The 20,584-nt window shown below is 37.2% G+C and overlaps 1 protein-coding gene across 1 annotated transcript in view; it reads left to right on the forward strand.

Annotated features, from left to right (window-relative positions):
- Window positions 1-404: 404 nt before the first annotated feature.
- The window catches only part of PIWIL2 (piwi like RNA-mediated gene silencing 2), a 55,308-nt gene continuing 35,128 nt past the window's right edge, over window positions 405-20,584 (forward strand). The window contains exons 1-10 of the mRNA XM_039868066.1: window positions 405-459; window positions 2,223-2,462; window positions 2,832-2,919; window positions 3,063-3,201; window positions 3,892-4,098; window positions 4,691-4,801; window positions 5,916-6,033; window positions 6,494-6,618; window positions 7,461-7,541; window positions 7,849-7,962. Coding sequence (XP_039724000.1) covers window positions 2,271-2,462; window positions 2,832-2,919; window positions 3,063-3,201; window positions 3,892-4,098; window positions 4,691-4,801; window positions 5,916-6,033; window positions 6,494-6,618; window positions 7,461-7,541; window positions 7,849-7,962 — 1,175 coding nt within the window. The 5' untranslated portion in view covers window positions 405-459; window positions 2,223-2,270. The remainder of the gene's footprint in view (window positions 460-2,222; window positions 2,463-2,831; window positions 2,920-3,062; window positions 3,202-3,891; window positions 4,099-4,690; window positions 4,802-5,915; window positions 6,034-6,493; window positions 6,619-7,460; window positions 7,542-7,848; window positions 7,963-20,584) is intronic.

Genomic DNA, 20,584 nt, shown 5'->3' on the forward strand with positions numbered 1-20,584 from the left:
CTTTTGAATGTAAACTGAACCTTATACTTTCCTATTCACCACCTATATCCCTATATTGTCTAACCGGGAAGGGTGAGCCAAGCCAATTTCAACATGAGCCTGTAAGCTAAATCTGTTTACAGGAGTTGCCCACATAAGAGAGTCAGGATTTTTTTAAATGTGACCCTTGAATGCTTAGATTCCTGCCTAATATCTGGACCCCCATTTCCAGCGCCCCTTTGGAACGAACCTCCCTGTAGAGCAAGGCTGCTAGAAAGGGAGAGGTTCTTTTTGTAAGGGAGCCAATGAAATGGCTAGATATTGTGAGCGGCACGTCATTTAGCCAATGGGCTCAGGCGCTGAGGTCCCGCGAGAGGACAGGAAATTGGAGTCTGACCATGTGGGTCTTTGGGCGTGGCGGGTGCGTTGAACGCAGAGTTCTCTGGAGGCTCGCAAAGCCAGCTGAGGGGTCGGGCTCTGGTGAGTGGACTGGGCGGAGGTGTGGGAGGCCAGAGAGGCCGAGGTCGCTCTCCTGAAGGCTGGTGGGCTTTCCCGCAAGCTCGTGGTGGTGAGCGGGGTCCCTCCAGGCCCACTGCGGACTTCCCCTCCCCCCACCAGGCGCAAGGGGCTCTGGGCCCCGGCTGGGGCGGGAAGTCGTTATTTGAGGCTGAGTGTGTAGGAGAAGGCGGGACCTTGAAAAGGTGGGACGGTGGTAGCTGGAGGGGAGGGGGAACTCACGTGGGGTTTGATTGGACGTGAGTGTTATTTGTACCGAAAGGGTGGGCAGGGCATCCCGGTTTGGGGAATGGTACGTTTTCTGGGATGGAAGGAGGGGAAGATTTGCCTTTGGAAGCCTCTCTTCCTGTTAGGCCCCAGTCCTATTGCCCCAGCCTGGAGCTTGCTCCTGGAGGTGGGGAAGGTAGGCCTCGCCTGTCCTGGGACCTTTCCCTTTTCCCTGTTGGACCTGTGGTCAACTATCTGCTAACTTTCTAAGGAGAAAATCTACATGAAGAGAGGGCCTCCTGGAGGAGATGCCCAACTCTGTAGATAATGGAGGTGAGGGAAGGGTGGACAAAGAGGAGGATTCCAGAAATCCTGTAATGGGTAGGTGTTATAGCACCTCGCAGTGTATACTAGTTAAGCAACTGATTGTTCTGGATTCTTCGGGTGGTGTTGGGAAGGTGTGAGCAAAGAGGCCAGGCTAACTGGGATGGAGTTTAAGCAATTAGAACTGTTGTAGTGTTTGAGGAAGGAAGGCATATCCTGCCATTTTAGTGTTAAAAAGTTTAATTAAAATTTTGTCAGATTCTGAACTACCTCCACCTAGAATATTGACTTAGGAATTATGTGTCAGTCTTTTTTTTTTGTGCGCATGGCCTGATTTCTCTGTAGCTAATACTTAAGACAGGTTTGTGAAAGTTAAGAGGCTTGTTTAACTTTTCAGCTATAAATGATTTTTCGGAGATCCAGGGTAGGTCAGGACAATGGAGGGGGCCTGTTAAAGGAGTCCTGAAATCTATAGGTTATAAAGTGATTTTGGAGAGGCCTAGTGGACCTGAGATATGGGGAGCAGGAAGAGCCTCATCCCTAGTTACCCTGGCAGGTAATTACAAGGGGAGAAAAAGATATAAAACGTCACCTGAGATTCAGTAGGTATTGTAGGCTCAAATCAAAAAGGGTCTGTACGCTGGAGACCTCAGTTCTGGTGAAGTTTGAAGTTTTATATAGAGGAGTTGGGTAAAGATGCAGAGAAGCCACTAAGGAGATCAAAGAGGAGATGGAATAGTATAATGTGATAATGGACTGGAAAAAAATTAGGACTCTGGTAAAGGAAAGAGGACAAAACAAACAAACAAACACCCAACCTATAAATATTTATTGACAGAATAATTTTATAATATGGCTGTGTTAACTATAAGCTTTTTTATGCTCATACATAAAAAATACTTCCTTCTACGACAGGTAGTTAACATAAAGACTGGGTTCTCCAAGAGTCTGGGTAGAAAATACAGGAAAATTCAAGGATGGGTTAGCAGCTAAGGGATTGCTAATGGAGAACATTTAGAATATTCTGGGCTAAAATAGTCGCTTTTGAAGTGAACATGGTATAGAAGGCTGGTTGTATCACTGGTCTGACCTAAAGTAAGTTTTTTCATTCGTTTGTTTGTTTAATGCTTTGTGAGTCTGTCTTGAAGGAAAAGGAAAACAATTAGGACTCTTTCATCTTTATAAAATGCTGGCAGGTAATTAACCAGAACAGAATCGACAACCGTGCCTACTGCAGCCTTTCGATGGATCCTGTTCGACCACCCTTCAGGGGCCCTTCTCCTGGGCACCCATCTCAGTATGTACGGATGCCAGGGTCTTGGATACATGCTCCTAAACCTTTGGACTCAGCTTTGGGCAGGGCAAGGCCTGTGGGCAGAGGCCATGTATTTGGAAAGCCAGAGGAACCCAGCCCACAGAGTGGGCCAGCACAAAGGGTAAGACCACGTCTGGATGCATAGTAGTGGCATATAGCTTATCAGAGAAAATAATGGGTTTCAAAATGCTTAGAAGCGTCAAGTCCTGGGTGAAAACAAGGATTGGTTGTTGGTTGGTATTTTTTTGTTTTGGGGTTTTTTTTTCATTGTTCTTTTTGTTTTGGTTTTTCCTTTGACAAATAATTGCATCTTCTGGGCATATATTTCAAATCCTAGAGTTGAGAATCTAGATAAAGTGCTTCATAATGAATGCTAGATGGACTTGGGTAAATGCCTTAGTCCTCTAGCTTATACAAATATAAATACATAAATGGTAGATTTAAATATAGGTCACATTTTGGAATGACTTTATTCTTTGACTTTCCATAGGAACCTATGGGTTTGGTCTCCATGTTCCGAGGACTGGGCCTTGAAACAGCGTCACGGACTCCTCCGAAATGGGAAATGCCTTCTGTAGGTATGTGGAAAACTAACTTAAGAAAACATAATGACATGTATGATTGCTTTTTTCTTAAATTCACACAGTTTATCTTCAGAAAAATAACTGTGCTTTATAACATGTTCAACTCAGTTAAAGCTGAGGTTTGATTATTTATTTAGGTAGAGGCATTTTAGGTCGAGGTTTGTCTACCAGTGTGTTGCACAAGGACAAAGAAGAATCCCGTCCCACTTTTCCGGATCCATCATTGTTGGCAGCTGGGGATAGCAAGATGGCAGAGGCCTCCATTGGTTGGAATAGGTGGGTAAAGTTGCCTTCTCAGGGAACTGTCAGATTCAGATGAAATAAAAAGGTTGTTATTATCTCACAAACAAATAATGTGTGGTTTTATATAAAACAATGGATACTTTCTAGGAATAGTTAGGAGCTATTGATCCAATCAGTCGTTGGAAAAGGGTTAAAAAGCAGCTCTCCACTGGGCAGTTCACAACTTCATTTGCCCTCTTAGTTAACCTGATCGTAGTGGTCCTTTAAGTGAATCAAACTCCACCTCGATTCTGGCATGGAAGTTGGCTCTGAGAGTCAGTATTAGTATGAATTGGTGAGTCATGTTGGCATATTGGACTTGTAGAGCAGTGGTCCTCAACCTTTTTGGCACCAGGGACAGGTGCTCCTATGAGAATCTAGTGTCTGATGATCTGAGGTGGGGCTGAGGCAGTGATGCTAGCACTGGGGAGCGGCTGCAAATACAGATGAAGCTTTACTTGCTTGCCACTCACCTCCTGCTGTGCGGCCCGGTTCTCAATAGGCCACTAACCGGTTCGGTCTGCGGCCCTGGGCTTAGGGACCCCTGTTGTAGAGAATCCTGAGGCTTAGGTCCCTCCTGCTGACTTCTCCAGGAAGAGAATGTAGACTTGGAGAATCATTTGCATGGAGCAGACATAGAAGCATGATTAAGAAATTCCTGATTTGCTCTTTTCAACATTTCAGAATGCTTGGAAGAGGAAATTCAGATACAACTATATTACCATTGGGAAGAGCAGCTGGTGGTATAGGCAGAGGCATGTACAAGGCTCCCGGTGCTGTCAGCATGACTTCTCGGGGTCCTTCCCAGCAGCCATCACCGCCACCTCTGCCGTTGTCATCATTGCACTCTCTGGATCGGCTTCCACTGGGGACTGCAGAACACAAGGAAAAGTAAGCCAGGAGCTGGCCTTCTCTGCTTGGGAGTGATGTGAGAGGGGGCCTTCTCATAGTATTGTAAACGCTATTTCTCTTAGAGCTGAAGTCGTCTGTGGGTGGTCGGTACTGTGGGGTTGTTCATTTTGTTTTTTGCTTGTTGGGAGAATGGCAAAGAGGTGGGACATTCCTGATGAAGTGAAAATGACGTTAATATAGAGTGTACCAGAGAGTAGACTCATGACTTTTCATTTCATTCCCAATTCAGACATAGACAATTCTTTGTCATGTTGAAGATAAGGAAATTATTTAGGAAAAATACTGCAGGAGTTAATTTTTCTCTATAGAATTAATTCTTGTGTTCTTAGTTGGCCTAGTTTAGTGATATTACTAGAACAAATGGGGTGACCTTGCTTCTTTATTAGAGATTGCTATTCATTTGTCTACTAGCCTTTAAAGCTTACATTGGTGTGTCTCAGTTCTTGCTTTGTGTATCTGTAAGCAAAGGGTGAAATATTACTTTTTTTTTTATTTTTTTTATTTTGTGGTGTGGGTTATTTGAGTTTTTGGTTTTGGTATGTGTGGGTGCTTTCGTTTTTTTATTTTCCAGAGAGCGTCTTGTGAAGCAAGGATCAAAAGGAATACCTCAATCTTTGGGATTGAATCTTATCAAAATACAGTGTCATAATGAAGCAGTTTACCAATATCATGTGACTTTTAGGTATTCACAGCTTTTTTCTCTGTAGCCACTTCTTAGCAGTAATGAAATCATTCCCCTGGAATAACTGAATATTTTCTGTGTAATTCCTGACGAACCTTTTCCCCCCACCCCACAATAATGCACATACGCAGATCCTTGCAATGACTTTAAGGTTAATGTTTTCTTTTTGTATTAGGCCCTATTGCCAGTTCAGATTATAACTTAATAGGTGCAGTTTTATGCACCTATTGTGAGATTAGGGGTGGATTTACTGTGAAGTTAACAGCTTAAGTTCAGGGCCTTGTATTTACATAGACCCCTTCCATGACCTTTTAACTTATTTTGTATTTGTAATTTTGCATTCCTCTTCTTAAAGGGTGTTCCTCTTCCCTGGTGGTACAAGATACACATCCCACAAAACCTAGATCCTCCCTGCATGAATCTCATACCAATATGTGACGATTCTCAAGTGACAGTCTAGGGTTAAATTTAAGTGTGAGGAAATCAGAGAAAATAACTTTAATGTTATATCAATAAATTTAGGATTGATGACATGGCCTGGGGGTTGGGGACCTCTAATGTACTGGGACAATTGTGTTACAAAGTAGCTACTAGAGTTTTTCAAAGCTGTAATATTTGTGGTAGTGAATCAATAAAAAGTTGAAATAGCCATGAGTGAAAAAAGGATGAAGTAAAATCTCATAATAAAGTTTTACTGGAACATAGCCATGCTTATTGGTTTACATATTGTCTGCGATGCTTTTGTGCTATGTCAGAGAGTTGAGTAGTTGTAATACAGATCATATGGCCCATAAAGCCTAAAATATTTACTACCTGGCACTTTACAAGAAAAGTTTTCCAATCTCGTGGTCTTAACTCTGGAAGAATGCATACTGACATGCTAAGGCAGTTGTCTTTGGTGGTTGGAATTATGGTTTTTAAAAAATATTTCGTGAGCAAGTATCTGTGGGTCAAAGTTCTTTTTCAGTCAGATATAGTATTTGAATTTTTAATGTGACCACTAGATGGAGCAGTAGTTACAAGAGACTGTGAGAGAAACAAACCTATTGCACGGCTATAATAAAGACTGCTCTTTGAGTCAAACTGAAATAAAATCCTCTTTATTATTTTCTAGCCCCAATGTGGAGTGCAAAAGTATGAGGTTTGGCATGCTGAAGGACCATCAAGCTGTCACTGGAAACGTCACTGCTTTTGATGGATCCATTCTCTATCTGCCTATTAAACTTCAACAAGTGAGACCAAATAGGAAATGTACTTTCAGATGAAACCTAAGAGTTTTAAGTGGTGGGAAATCATAGACTTCCTAAACATTTGAGTTGTACTTTCCTATTCTTAGAGGGAAGGCAGACTTCTCCATAACAAAGAAAAGACAGACTGAGAAACTTACATTTGAGTTCTTCATGAAGTCCCTTCTCGCATAAGAGATGGGATTGGAAGCCTTTGACTTAGTGACAAAGGTTTAAGATTTCAAATTCAAAGGGATCTATTGCCAGTTCTCCATTGGGTTTCTTTTACCAAAGGCTGTCTTAAATCTGGTTGTTATGCTGTGATTTTGTCCAGTGTGGGCAGCAAATTGATGGGGAAGTAGAAGACATATTTAAGATATTTTAGTGTTTTCCAGGACACAGTTGGATTAGATTGGAGTTTGGTTGTTTTGGTGTTTCTTTTTACTTGCATATGTTTATTCGTTAGGTTCTTGAGTTAAAAAGTCAAAGGAAAACTGATGGTGCCGAGATCAGCGTTAAGATTCAGTTGACCAAGATCCTGGAGCCCTGTTCTGACTTGTGCATTCCCTTCTACAATGTTGTTTTCCGTCGGTGAGAAAACAGTTGACATCTTATTTTCTTTAACTTCAGTCTTGTGTTTGTAACAGTGCTCTTCAAGACGCTTGGATGGTACTACACTACAGAATGTATATAGAAGAGTTTGGGAACATTTAATAAATAAATGGATGATATTGAGGCTAACTTACTCAAAAGTTATCCCAAGTGATTGACCAGATTTGGGTATGTGAAAGTAGGTGTGAAGTAGTTGGATGGGGGATGGGTTCCTTTGGATTCATTCAGGAACTTTAAGACAGATGTTTATAGTATATACTTATTGGTGCTGGTGATGGGGCTATTTGAAGAGGTAGTTTGTAAAAATTTTGGCTGAGAGAATTTTTCCCCACTCCCTTGAATTTTTAGATACAGACCGCTTATGATTTTTAAACTTTTTTAAAGACTCCCTCATTTTCATAATGTTATTCCCAAACCACTTTTTTTTTTAAATAAAACATAGGACCTAATTTCTACCTAGTAAGTCGAACTACCAAGAATAAACATAACTTCCTATGTCAGACTGATATTCACAAACTTAGAACTTAACTCTCATTTTTTTTTAGTTAATGGTGAAAGTCATGTAAATTGAGACTGGGAAATCAACCCGATTTTTGGTACCTAGTAAGTAGGAAAGCTGCAGTCAGTTGCATATACTTCAAGATAAATGCTGTGGTACATTTTTCTTTTGGCAAGAGTGTTCTCAGGATAAAAGTTATATTGTGCAAAGAGCACTGATGTTTCTGACCTTTCAGGCTTCCAAAGGAAATGTAGCTAAGAGTAATGGAATTGAATTTTTTTGATTCTTCTACTAGAAAACCCATTCTTGCTCTTTATTTCAGGGTAATGAAGCTTTTAGATATGAAGCTTGTGGGGAGAAATTTCTATGACCCAACAAGTGCTATGGTACTGCAGCAACACAGGTCAGTGGTGTTTTTCTCTTCCTCACTTTAGAATATTTTGGAAAGAAATTTTTCATTGCAATCACCATATTTAGGACAAAAATCTCAGCAGTATTTTATGATAGTGAGTACATTTATCAGTTAAATTTATTCCATAGTTTAGTATTTTAGTAAGTTCACATTAGTGTTGATTTAATTTGTTTTCTGGCGCTTTTCTCATTGCTAGTAGGGAGGAGCAGTGTCTGCTCAAAGTATTGTTTCAGATGGGGGCATGGAAGGTTCTGTAGTTCTTTTAGAACCCTAATGTAAAGCCCACTTATCTTTTCAGATTGCAGATCTGGCCAGGCTATGCAGCTAGCATCCGGAGGACAGACGGTGGTCTCTTTCTGCTAGCTGATGTCTCCCATAAGGTCATTCGAAATGATTCTGTGCTGGACGTCATGTGAGTGAATGATGGGATCTACTTTAAACAGCTAACAATTTTCTGAAAAGTGCAGTGATAGCTGGTACTAAATACAGATTAGCTATTGTTTTGTTTGGGTTTTAAATTGTAGAACAGATAAAGAATGCTGAACCGATGTACTCCGTTCTGTGTAAGTCCCACCAAGACAGTCATCTGTGTAGAGACCTGCTGTGCTTTGCTGAGGAGGAATTTTATTTAAATCTCTGGTTAAGAAGACTTAGTTTAATATACACAGACCCTGAGTTTTTGTTTAAATGTGTTACTGTTGTAAATATTTACTGTAGTAAGTATAGATGTGTACCATTTGTAATGACTACATGAAGTGCATCTCTGATTTATTTTTGAGGCTCTGTACTTAGAAGTGGAATTACTGAATGAAAGGGCTAAACCTTTTAAAGACTTTAAATAAATATTTAATATAATAAGATATTTAAATATATCAACAAATTATCCTCTAGAAGTTTCTTTTATTTATTCAGTTTATTTTCTCACCAGCTGTGTACAACTATTGGGTGTTATTAGGGCCTTATAAATCTGTTTATCTGATAAATTCACTCATTCCTTCAATGTGTATTTACCGAGCTCTAGTCGTGTACCAGAGTCATGGGACATATCAGTTAACAAAACAGGGGAAGATCCTTTTTCTCATGGAGTTTACATTGTAGTCAGGTGAGATAAACAATAATAAGCATGATAAGTAAATTGTGTCGTGTACTATAAGTATTGAGAGCTATGGAGGAAAGAACAGGGTGGGAGAGGTGAAGAGTACTAGGGGTGGGGCAGGGTGAGAACAGAGAGCTGTAATTTTAAGTAGAGTGGTCAAGCTCATTTGGTCCAACACTTACAAGAGGTGAGAGTTAGCCAGGTGAATATATGGGTGAAGGGAATTCTTGGCAGTGGGACAGCCAGGGTAAAGGCCTTCACACTGAAGTATGCCTGGCTCATTCAGGGAGAGGCAGTGAAGCTGGGGTGGCTAAGAGCAGAGTGAGGTCAGAACAGTGGAAGGATGGAGCACATGGTGTGACCTGAGTGTGGGAGGATCTCTCCAGTTGCTGTGAGGAGAATAGACCACTAGGATGGGGGTAGAATAAGGAGACCAACCAGGCGGCTATTGTAATCCAGTGGGGGAATGAAGGTGGCAGCAGCGGAGGTGCTGAGAAGTGATCACCTTCTGGGTAGATTTTGAAAGTAGTGCTTAGTCGATTTCCAGATTGGATGTAGAGTGTGACAGAGAGGGTGAAGATGGCTCAGACTTTTTTGGGTGAATTTGTAATGATTTATTCTCTCTCTCCTTGATTGTGGGGACCGTGTCTCTTTCGCTCACATGTTACAACCATCCCTCGTTTATTCCTAGCATGTAGTAAGTGTTCAAGAATACTAAATAAAAATAGGTGTCTTCAAATTCATTATTTACTTCTTTATGATTTTCGCCTTCACTTTTCTGCTTAGAAAGGTCTACTTATTTCGTTTTATATTTTCCAATGTTTTAAGCCTTCTGGAATTTATCTTGGTGTGATGTAGGGATCGTTATGATTGTTTTGGTACTATTAGACAATTTGTTGACAATATTTTTCTTTAGATTTAAATCATTATCTTTATCATATTCTGAAATATTTAGATTTATTTCCGAATATTTCATTTTGGTCCACTGGTTGATTCTGTTTGATACTATTTTAATTATTATAATTAAGTTTTAATATTTGTCAAATATTAAAACTTAATTATAATAATTTGTCAAAGAATTATGTTTTCAGAATGCTACCCACTTTTTCATGTGATCTGTTGAGTAATTTAGTGAAAATAAAAAAGTCAGTTGGCATTTCGATTGGCATTGACTGGAGAGAATGTTCACTGATTCTTCCTATTCACAAATACGGCATGTCTTTCCATTTATTGAAATTTTTTTTATTAATGTTTTACTTTTGTAAAAATTTTAATAATATTTTGCTGACTATGCAAAAGCTATATGTAGGTGAGCTGTGTAGTTCTGATTATTATGTAGGTGAGCTGTGTAGTACTGATTATTTTTGTTTCCTGCACATTGTTTATTGTGGATGCAAAAATTGCCTTTTTATTTTTATCTTCTAAGTTTAGAATTGTATATGTGTTCACCATTAATTCAACTTCAAATTCTCCTCAACTGTACATTCCAATGCTAGGTATTTTGTCAGTTTTATCCTCCTTCCCTCCCTTCTCCAAAATTTTATTTTTTGTATTGTCTAAATCAAATTAGATCAGCTTTGAGCACCCGTTCTCCAAGATAGTAAGAAGTCCTATGTCAGGCATCATCCCGCTGCGTTTGTCCTTAGTCTTCCCTCATACCCTTGCAGTTGTTACAGACTTGGAGTTCTGTCATCTCTCTTCTCCTGTGTCCTTTATGTTCTCATGAAACACTGGGAACCACAAAAGAGCAGTTTGCCAAATAAGGTTAAGTTTCACATATCTCTATTAAGTTCTCGATAATTCATGTAATGACCCATCCCCACAAAAGTCAGTATCATCTTAGAAATCTCTGAAGTCTCTGTTAAACCCATCAGTTTGGACCGGTGGCTCTCCGGGCTGGTTGGATGACCCCTGACTTGGGATTCCTCTTCATTGTAGTGAGAACTCCCTTGCCCTCTCACGGTACATCTGTAGCTCAGACTCGTGACTAATTCTTTCTTGGTTTAGTCTCTTGTTTTGGTGTAGAGCGTACCTTCCAGAATTTTCCTGAGGAAGGCTCATTGTTTTTGAGATCTTAACATGTTGGAAATGTCTTTATTTTACCTGACTTTGGGCATAAAATTCTAATTTGGAGATCATTTTCCCTCAGAATTTTAAGAGCATTGCTCCATCGTCTTTTTTAAGTATCTTTATTCACATTCACATATTCTTTCACAATGAGACTGTTTCCTTTTAACTTTTGGGTGTTCTCGTACTCAAATCCAGAAATAAGGTGTATTCAAATAGATTATTTGATCCTGGTCCTTAGTCTTCCCTCATACCCACTTCATCCTGTAGGTGAGTAAACAGCCATCTCCTGTAGGTGAGTAAACAGCCACCTCCTACACTATCATTCTGTCTTTTTAACAGAAGATATTTATACCTTTTGGGCAAGCCCCAAACTTGCTATGACATTGCTCTGTTGTCATTTTGCTTTCTGATTTGCTGCCCATTCTTATCCTGATCCCAGATCTTTGTACGTCTCTCCAGCCCCACAGCCACGCCCCTCGGAAGCCTTGGAACCTTCTCCTTACTCCAGCCTTCTGGAATTTGTGTTTTTCATTTCTTCCACATCTCAGGAATCTAGTTTCCCCTTGCCTGAAGAATTCCTGTAGAATATTTTCTTTAGTGTAGAATCTGCTGGTGACATATTCTCTCAGTTTTTTGTTTAAGAATAAAAATGTGCTTTTAACTTAGGATTCTAGGTTTTGCAGTTATTTACTTTAAACACTTTGAAAATATCCCATTATCTTCTGGCATACAGAAGGTAATGATCTGTTTCTATTAACAGATCAGCTACTAGTGTTACCTTTTTTTTTTTTTAAAGTATTATGACCCTTTTTTATTTTGTTTTGGGTTTTCAGCGTTTTACTATAGTGTGTCAAGATGTGGTTTCCCAGTATTTATACTGCTCGGCTCTTCTGTAATCCTCTCCCCTTGAGTATGGGCTGCATTTATTGACTTATTTCTAATTAATAGAATGTGGCAGAAGTGATGGGATGCCATATATTTTTTTAATTGAGATATGATCAGTATATAACATCATATTTTAGGTGTGCAACTTGATGATTCCTTATATGTATATGTTGTGAAATAACCAACACAATAAGTATATTAACATCCATCACCATTTATAGTTACAAATTTTTTTTTATCAGAAAAGTGTTAGTACTTTTAAGATCTACTCTTTCAGCAACTTTTAAACATAAAATACAGTATTGTTAACTATAGTCACCATGCTGTATATCACATCCCCAGGACTGATTTATTTTATACCTGGAAGTTTGTACCTTTTGATCATCTTCACCCATTTCGCCTGCCTCTGGCAACCAGCAATCTGTTCTCTGTATCTACGAATCCAGTTTTTTCTTTTTTAGATTTCACATGTAAATGAGATCATACAGTATTTGTTTTTCTCTGATTTATTTCACTTAGTGTAACGCCTTCAAAGTCCATCCATGTCATGGATGGCAGGATCTCTTCTATTTTTATAGCTGAATAATGTTCTATTATATATATCACATTTTCTTTATCTGTTCATTCATTATGGGATACTTAGGTTGCTTCCATATCTTGGTTCCTATAAATAACGTTGCAGGGAACAGGAGGGTGCATATATCTTTTACCTTTTGGAGTTGGTATTTTTGTTTCCTTCAGATAAATACCCACAAGGGAAATTGCTGGATCATATGGTGGTTCTGTTGTAAATTTTTTGAGGACCTTCCATACTGTTTTTTACAGTGGCTGCATTCCCACCAACAGTGCACAAGGGTTCTTTTTACTCTACATCCTTGATAACACTTTTTTCTTGTAATTTTGATAATAGCCATTTTAACAGATGTGAGGTGATATCCCATTATGGCTTTGATTTGCATTTCCCTGATGACTAGTGATGTTGAGCACCATTTCATGTACTCGTTGGCCATCTAAATGTCTTCTTCGGAATAAAATCAGTTCAGAGTCTCTGTCCATTAATCAGATTGTTTGTAGTTTTGCTATTGAGTAAGAGTGCTTTATATATTTTGGATATTAACTCAACAGATACGTGATTTGCAGATATTTTCTCCCATTTGTTAGGTTCCTTTTTCATTTTGTTGGTGGTTTCTTTTGCTGTGTAGAAGCTTTTTAGTTTGATAGAGTCCCACTTGTTTATTTTTGATTTTGTTGCTTTTTCCTTTGGTGTCAGTGTCACTTCCGAGGTGAGATTAGAAAGATTATGGCTCTGCCTCTAGTGCTCTTTTTTGCTGTCTCTTGGGTCATTCGCCCTGGGGAAGGGCAGCTGCCATGTTGTGGAGCAGCACACTGAATGAGGTTAAAAGCAGATCACCCTTCAGCTAAGCCCTGGCTGACACTTCGCTTGTAGCCTTGTGAAAAACCCTTGACCAGAGGTACCCAGCTGTGCCACACCTGAATTCCTGACCCACAGAAACTGAGATAATAAATATGTGTGATAGTACCTTTTTACAGCTTTGTCGAGATAGAGTTTCCACACTGTACAATAGCACAGAGTTGTACATCCATTACTACAATCAATTTTAGGACATTTTCATTACCTCAAAAAGAAACTGCATCTCTTAGCCATCACTTCTCAATTCTCTCATCCTTCCCCACACCTAGGCAATCATTAATATACTTTCTATATCTGTAGATTGCCCTATTCTGAACATTTCATATAAATGGAACTATGTAATATATAATAACCTTTCACTTGTCATGTTTTCAAGGTTCATCCTTGTTGTAGCAATTATCAGTACTTCATTCCTTTTTAGTGGCTAAATGGTTCTACTGAATGGTTATATCATATTTTGTTTGTTCATCAGTTGATGGACATTTGGGTTGTTTTCACCTTTGTGCTAACAAGTAATACTGCTATAAACATTTATGTACAAGATTTTTGTGTGGACATAGGTTTCATTTCTCTTGGGTAGATACCTATGAGTGGAATTGCTGGATCGTATTGTAGCTTTATGTTTGACCATTTGAGCAACTGCCAAACTGTTTTCCAAAGTAGCTGTACCATTTTACATTCCCACCAGCAATGTGTGAGGGTTCTGAAATGTGATGGTCCACATCCTCACCATCACTTGTTGTTATCGTGTTTATGATTCTGGCCTCTAAGTGGGTGAGGAATGGTCTGATCTTGATTGCATTTTCCTGAAGATTAATGCTGTGGATAAATTTTTTAATGTGTTTATTGGCCATTTGTGTCTTCTTTGAAGAAATGTCTATTTAGATCCTTTGCCTGCTTTTGAAATTGGGTCATTTGTTTTTATTATTGAGTTGCAATATTTTTTTATATATTCAAGATACAAGTCACTTATCAGATATACGATTTGGAAATTTTCTCCGATTCTGGGAGTTTTCTTCAGTTTCTTGATAGTGTCCTTGGAAGTACAAAGTTTTTAATTTTTAATGAGTCTGTTTTATCTGTTTTTTTTTTTTTCTTTTGTTGCTTATGTAAAATCCTTTTGCAAAATCTGAGGTCATAAAGATTTACCCCTATGTTTTCTTCTAAGAATTTTATAGTTTTAGCTCCTACGTTTAGGTCTTTGATCCATTTTGAATTAATTTTTGTGAGTAGTGTGAGAGACAGGTCCATTTTCTTTCTTTTACATGTAGACACCTTTGTCCTGTTATCTCAGCAACATTTATTAAAAAGACTGTTCTTTCTTTCATTGAATGGTCTTGGCACTGTTGTTGAGAACCAGTTGATCAAAGATACATGGGTTTATTTCTGGACTCTCAGTTCTGTTCTGTTAATCTATATAACTATCCTTAAGCCAGTACAACACTGTCCTATTATCGTTGATATGTAGTAAGTTTTGAAATTAGGAAATATGAATCTGCCAACCTTGTTTTCTTTTTCAAGATTGTTTTGGCTATTCTGGATCCCTTGCAACTCCACATGAATTTTAGAATCAGCTTGTCAATTTCTGTGAGGAAGCCAGCTGGGATTCTGATAGAAATGTGTTGAATCTGTAGATTAATTTGAAGAGTATTGCCATCTTAACAATATAACGATATTAAGTCTCATGGTCTATGAACACAAGATTTTTTCCATTTGTTTAGATCTTCTTTAATTTCTTTCAACGATGTTTTGTAGATTTCAGAGTACAAGTTTTACATTTATTCCTAAGTATTTTATTCTTTCTGGTGCTTTTGTAAATGAAATTTTTTTTATACTTGATTTTTGGATTGTTCATTGCAAGTGTATAGAAATACAATTAAATTTTGTGTATTGATCTTGTGTCCTGCAGCCTCCGTTAACTCATTTATTAAGTGTAATAGTTTTTTTCATGAATTTCTTGGGATTTTCTTTATAGAAGATCATGTCACCTGCAAATAGAGATACTTGTACTTCCTTTCCAATCTGAATGCCTTTTATTTCTCTTTCTTGTGAATGGCCCTGCTAGGACCTCTAGCAAAATGTTAAATAGGGGCAATGAGAGTAGATATCCTTGTCCTGTTCCTGATTTCATGAGGAAGGTATCCAGTTTTTCACCATTGAGTTTGATGTTAGCCCTGGAATTTTTGTAGATGCTCTTTATCAAGTTGGGAAAGTTCCATCTTGTTCCTAGTTTCTTGAGTCTTTTAGTCATGAAAGAATATTGGGTTTTATCAATTGCTTTTTCTGTGTCTTTTGAAATGATCACTTTTTTTAAAAAAAGTTCTGTCTGATTTTAAATCGATTTTTGGATGTTAAATTAACCTTGCATTCCTGGAATAAAGCCCATGTACTCATGGTGCATAATTCTTTTTTACATGTTGCTGGATTTGGTTTGCCTGTATTTTGTTGAGGATTTTTGTGTCTATATTCATAAGAGATATTGGTCTGTACTTTTCTTGTGATGCTTTTATCAGATTTTAATGTCTGAGTATTGCTGGCCTTATAGGAAGAGTTGGGAAGTATTTCCTCCCTCTCCTATTTTTTGGAAGAGTTTGTGAAAGATTGGTATTCATTTTTCTTTGAATGCTCGGGTTTTTCTTTGTGTGCAGTTTTAAAAACACTGATTCTAGCCCTGTATTTGTTAGAGGTTTATTCAGATTTCTATTTCTTCTTGGGTCAGTTTTAGTAGTTTATGTCCTTCTAGGAATTTGTCCATTTCATTTAGAATTTCATTTAGAATTTTATCTAATTCGTTGGCACACTACTGTTCACAATTTTCCCTTATCATCCTTTTAAAAGGGATGATAAATTAACTTTGCTGTCCCCTCTTTCATTCTTTATTTCAGTAATCTGAGTCTCATTTTTTTCCATGGGCAGTCTAGTTTAAGGTTTCTCAGTGTTGTTGACCTTTTCAAAAAGTCAATGTTTGGTTTTACTGATTTTCTCTATTGTTTTTCTTTTCTCTGTTTCATTAATTTCACTCCTATGTTTATTATTTCCTTCCTTCTGTTTGTTTTTAGGTTTAGTTTGCTTCTCATTTTCCAGTGTCTTAAGGTGTAGGCTTATTTATTTGAGATATGCTTTATTTTTAATGTAGAAATTTACAGCTATAAATTTCCCTCTACATATTGCTTTAGCTGTATCCTATAAGTTTTGGTATGTTGTATCTTCATTTTAACCTAACTCAAAGTATTTTGTAATTTCCCTTATGATTTTTTGTTTGATTCATTGATTACTTAGGGGAGTATGTTGTCTAATTTACACATACTTGCGTTTCCCCAGTTTCTTTCTGTTAATCAATTTCTAATTTCATTCTATTGTGGTCAGAGACTTATTTTGTATTTTCTATCCTTTTATATTTACTGAGGTTTGTTTTATGACCTAGAGTATGATCTATACTGGACAGTGCTTCATGTGCGGGTTGGGCATTTTAATTTACTTTTTCTTTTTTTTTGCCTTTTACCAAGGAAAGTACAAGAGTTAAGATTATAGTATGCCTTTATATCAGAAGCAGAAATTCTTCCGGGGAGAGGTTAAGAATTTGCCATAGGCAAACCTGTGACAAACAAGAAAGGAGCATTAAGGTCGTCTAAGGATGTGTGTTTGTGAACCATATCTCAGGTTCCAACCACAGATAGGAAGGGGTCATGAGATCAGCGACCCAACTATCACTGACCCTGGAATTTGGACTAAATAAACAGAGTGGCCTTCTTTCACAAATTAACAAGACAAAGAGTGCCTTCATGACATTCAAACAATTGCTTTTTTACAAATTGGTCTAATGGACCTCTAACTATGATCCCTCGGAGTGGGATGGCTTGGTTTTCGAGACTTATACCTTCATCTATTTTCTATAGAACACTCTCTTGTACACGTAACAGAGACAAGAAAATTCAGGACAAAACAAAACACATGAAAGAAGACTTTGGGCATATAGACAAATAACAGCAAAAGCAATGTAAGGAAATAGCAAATAATCAAGTTAATGGCAAAAATATTTTCAAATGGTATACCTTCAAAACCAAAAGCCTAAAAACCTGTGTTTGATTTTATACCCAATAATATACTTCTAAATGGAAGAGGTCAGTATTATACCAGAGCCTAATGAAATAGACCACCAATGGATGCTGGGAGTGACTCCCTTGACAGCAGATCTGAAGAACAAATGGAGTTAAGCACAAAGGGCCCAGCAAGAGCATCTGTTGGCCTGAGACTCCCTGGAATGTTGCCTAAGAAGAGTTTTCACACTTATCTTGGTGAGACCTCCAGAACTGTCAAAAGATGAGACATGTATTCTGTCTGATATAAAGAGGAAGTTAACATGCTGCTTACTATAAGAGACTGCTGGTCTTATAGAGAGTATGTGGGAAGTGCATAGTTCAGGATTTTTTAAGTGCATAATTCACTGTTTTTTAGTATATACACAAATCATTGTGTATAAAAAATGGTGAAAGCTAAATAAGGCCACTAATTCCAGAACATTTTCATGACCCCAATAAGAAACCCCTTACCAACTTCTCCTTTTTATATTTGAAATGCAAATTTTTTCAGAACTTTCAGATTCAGATCTTTTTTCATTACTTTGGCTACTGTTTTTTGAGCTCTTTCAATTGGATCCAATTTTCTTTCATTTGTTTCTTTCTGTAAATTTTATATACATATATATAGATATGTATATACACATATATATACACACACACACATACACACATATATGTATATATATATATATATCTTTTATCTCTTAGACTTGTCTTCTGCATCCTTTATTTTATCATACTCACCTTTTTCTCATTTCCTCAGAGTACTAAAACAATTTCTTAAACCAATTATTAAATTAAAACAATTTCTTAAATTTTTTAATTTATAAGTTTGATTTCCAAGCTGAGATTTGCTGCCTCTATTATCTTTGCTAAGATTTCTACAAGTCGGCAGTCATGCTTTATTTTTCTTTAAAGCGATTTCTACTGCTCTCAAATTACTTTCCTTTCATAGATTCAGTCATCTTTTGAATATCATCAAAAATAAGAATTACAGAGTTATAATTATTTTGTTTTCTAGATACTAACTTTTCGTTTTTAGAGTTAGAAAACAGTGTTGAATTTTTGTATTTTTCCCTCTCCTGCCAGAGTGTATTTATATTTTAATTATTATTATACATTTTTGACTTTTAAAATAGTTTATTATAAAAAATTTAAAACATTTACAAAAGTAGAGAGAATAGTATAATAAATCTTCTCCTCATTTATAGATTCAACAATTATCAATTCATGAACAGCTTTGTTCTATGTTCCAACTTTGTTCCTACCATTTTCCCCAGCCAAACTGCATTATTTTGAAGCAAATCCCAGACGCCTTATTTATTTCACAAATATTTTAGTGTATATATCCTAAATTGACTTTGATTTTAAAACATAACTATAATGTCATTATTGCACCAACATTTTTAATTCCTTATGATCATTATTACACTGGTATACCTATAGGTTCTTCCTGTACCAGAGTCTCTTCATAGCTCAGAACCAAAGCTGGCTAATTTTAGTTCTTTGGAATCTGAAATGACTTGTTTGAAAGTAGTCCTTTGTTTACAAACCTTATATGTTTATATTAACCTGGAAGACTATCCAAATGATATTAAGTTAAAAAACAAGTTGTGAAACAGTGTATGTGGTATGATTACACATATATATTTTTAAATTATTAGTATTCACAAATTTAAGGAAAGCTGAGGGAAAGTGGATCTCAGAAAGGGATTACAAACCATGTTTAATTTCTGTGTTTTGTGATTGTGTTTTATTTTACAATGAATATGTAACACTTTTTGAGCAGAACCATAGTAATGGTAAAACAACAATCCAATAAGAAAATGGGCACATACGAACAGACATTCCACCAGAGAGATGATATGGAAGATAAATCAGTACATGAAAAGATGTTAAACATCATTAGCTGTTAGTGAAATGCAGATTGTAACTACAATGAGATATCAGTATACACCTATTAGAATAACTAAAAATATAGTGAAAATACCTAATGCTGGTAAGGATGTAGAAAAATTGTTCCTCATATACTATGGGTGGGAATATAAAATGGTTCCACCACCTCAGAGAATTTTGTGGCTGTTATAAAACAAAGCATGCACTTAACCATATGACTCTGCAGTCACATTCTTGGGCATTTTTTGCAGAGGAATGAAAACTTAGGTTCACACAAAAACTGGTACACAAATGTTCATAACAGCAATAGCAAAAAAGTGGAAACAACCAAACATCTTTCACCAGGCGAATGGTTAAATGAACCCTGGTACCACCATACAATGGAATACTGCTCAGCAACAAATGACAGTGAGCTGCTGATATATAGAATACTCTGGATGGGTCTCAGGGGCATTATGCTTATTGAACAATGTTGATGTTCAAAAGGTTGCATGATAAAGTTCCATTTATATATCATTCTCAAAAAGGATAAAACTATAGAGATTAAGAACAGATTAGTGGTTGCCAAGGGACAGAAAAGGAAAAAGCAGGACTGTTATGGGGTAGCATGAAATAGTTCCTTCAGTGTTATGCAAAAAATGATGAAAACTGAGTAAAGCCTGTAGTCTAATTGACGGTAATGTACCAATGTCAATTCCATACATGAAATTCTGTGTACAAATTTTGCAACTTCCTTTGATTTTATAATTGTTTCAAAGTAAAATATTTTTTAAAAGGTAATTTTTAGTTGGAGGTAAATAAAACTAAATATGTTTCTGCCCTTTGACAGCCTAATCTGGTAATCTCTACGGAGTTATAATATGCGGAATGTACTCAACTTTTTTGATTGTGGAATTTTCTTCACCCTCTCATAACCTGTCAAGGGACCAGTGTTCTTGAGGAATGTACCCTGGTGACATGGCCCACAGAGAAAAGTTCAAGCTCTGATCCTTGACTTATAAAGGAATTAATATTTGATCCCTGCCTGTCTGCAGCTTGCACTTATCATCTTCTGTTCCCCTTTCACCTACCCAGTCCCAGATCCTAGTTAGTCCCCTGCATGCTGCTGCCTCTGCCTCTGCCTTGAGTGTCACTCATTCCCCTGCTGTGGTGTTTTCTTCCTGGCAGTTTGCTCCTGGCAGTTTGCCTCTGTAAACTTTTCTCGACTCCCTGGGTGTATTTCTGCAAGTTTGTTGTGTTGCCTTGTTCACCGCAGTTAGGTTACCACAGGGAAACATTTGTAGATGGTGAGTCTTTTCATCTCTGCATCTTTAGCATCTTCACCATCTTCACCAGGGCTGCCTTCTGATAGGTACTGTAGTTTCTTCCTTCAGCTACAAAGGGTACATATAGTTTAAAGAATGTTTTATTGTTCCTCTGTAGACTATGTCCTAACGATGACACAAAATAGTAAGTATTTTGGTGACTAAAATATCTTATTTTAATGAATACAGTGATTTTATTAATTTGTAGTTGCTGTTTTCAATTTGATTTTTATCCTTTTACTATTTTTTGTTGATTTTTTTTTTTTTTTTTT

The sequence above is a fragment of the Pteropus medius genome, unplaced genomic scaffold (genome assembly GCF_902729225.1).
Source record: "Pteropus medius unplaced genomic scaffold, Ma_sr-lr_union100, whole genome shotgun sequence".
In the NCBI taxonomy this organism is placed as follows: domain Eukaryota; kingdom Metazoa; phylum Chordata; class Mammalia; order Chiroptera; family Pteropodidae; genus Pteropus; species Pteropus medius.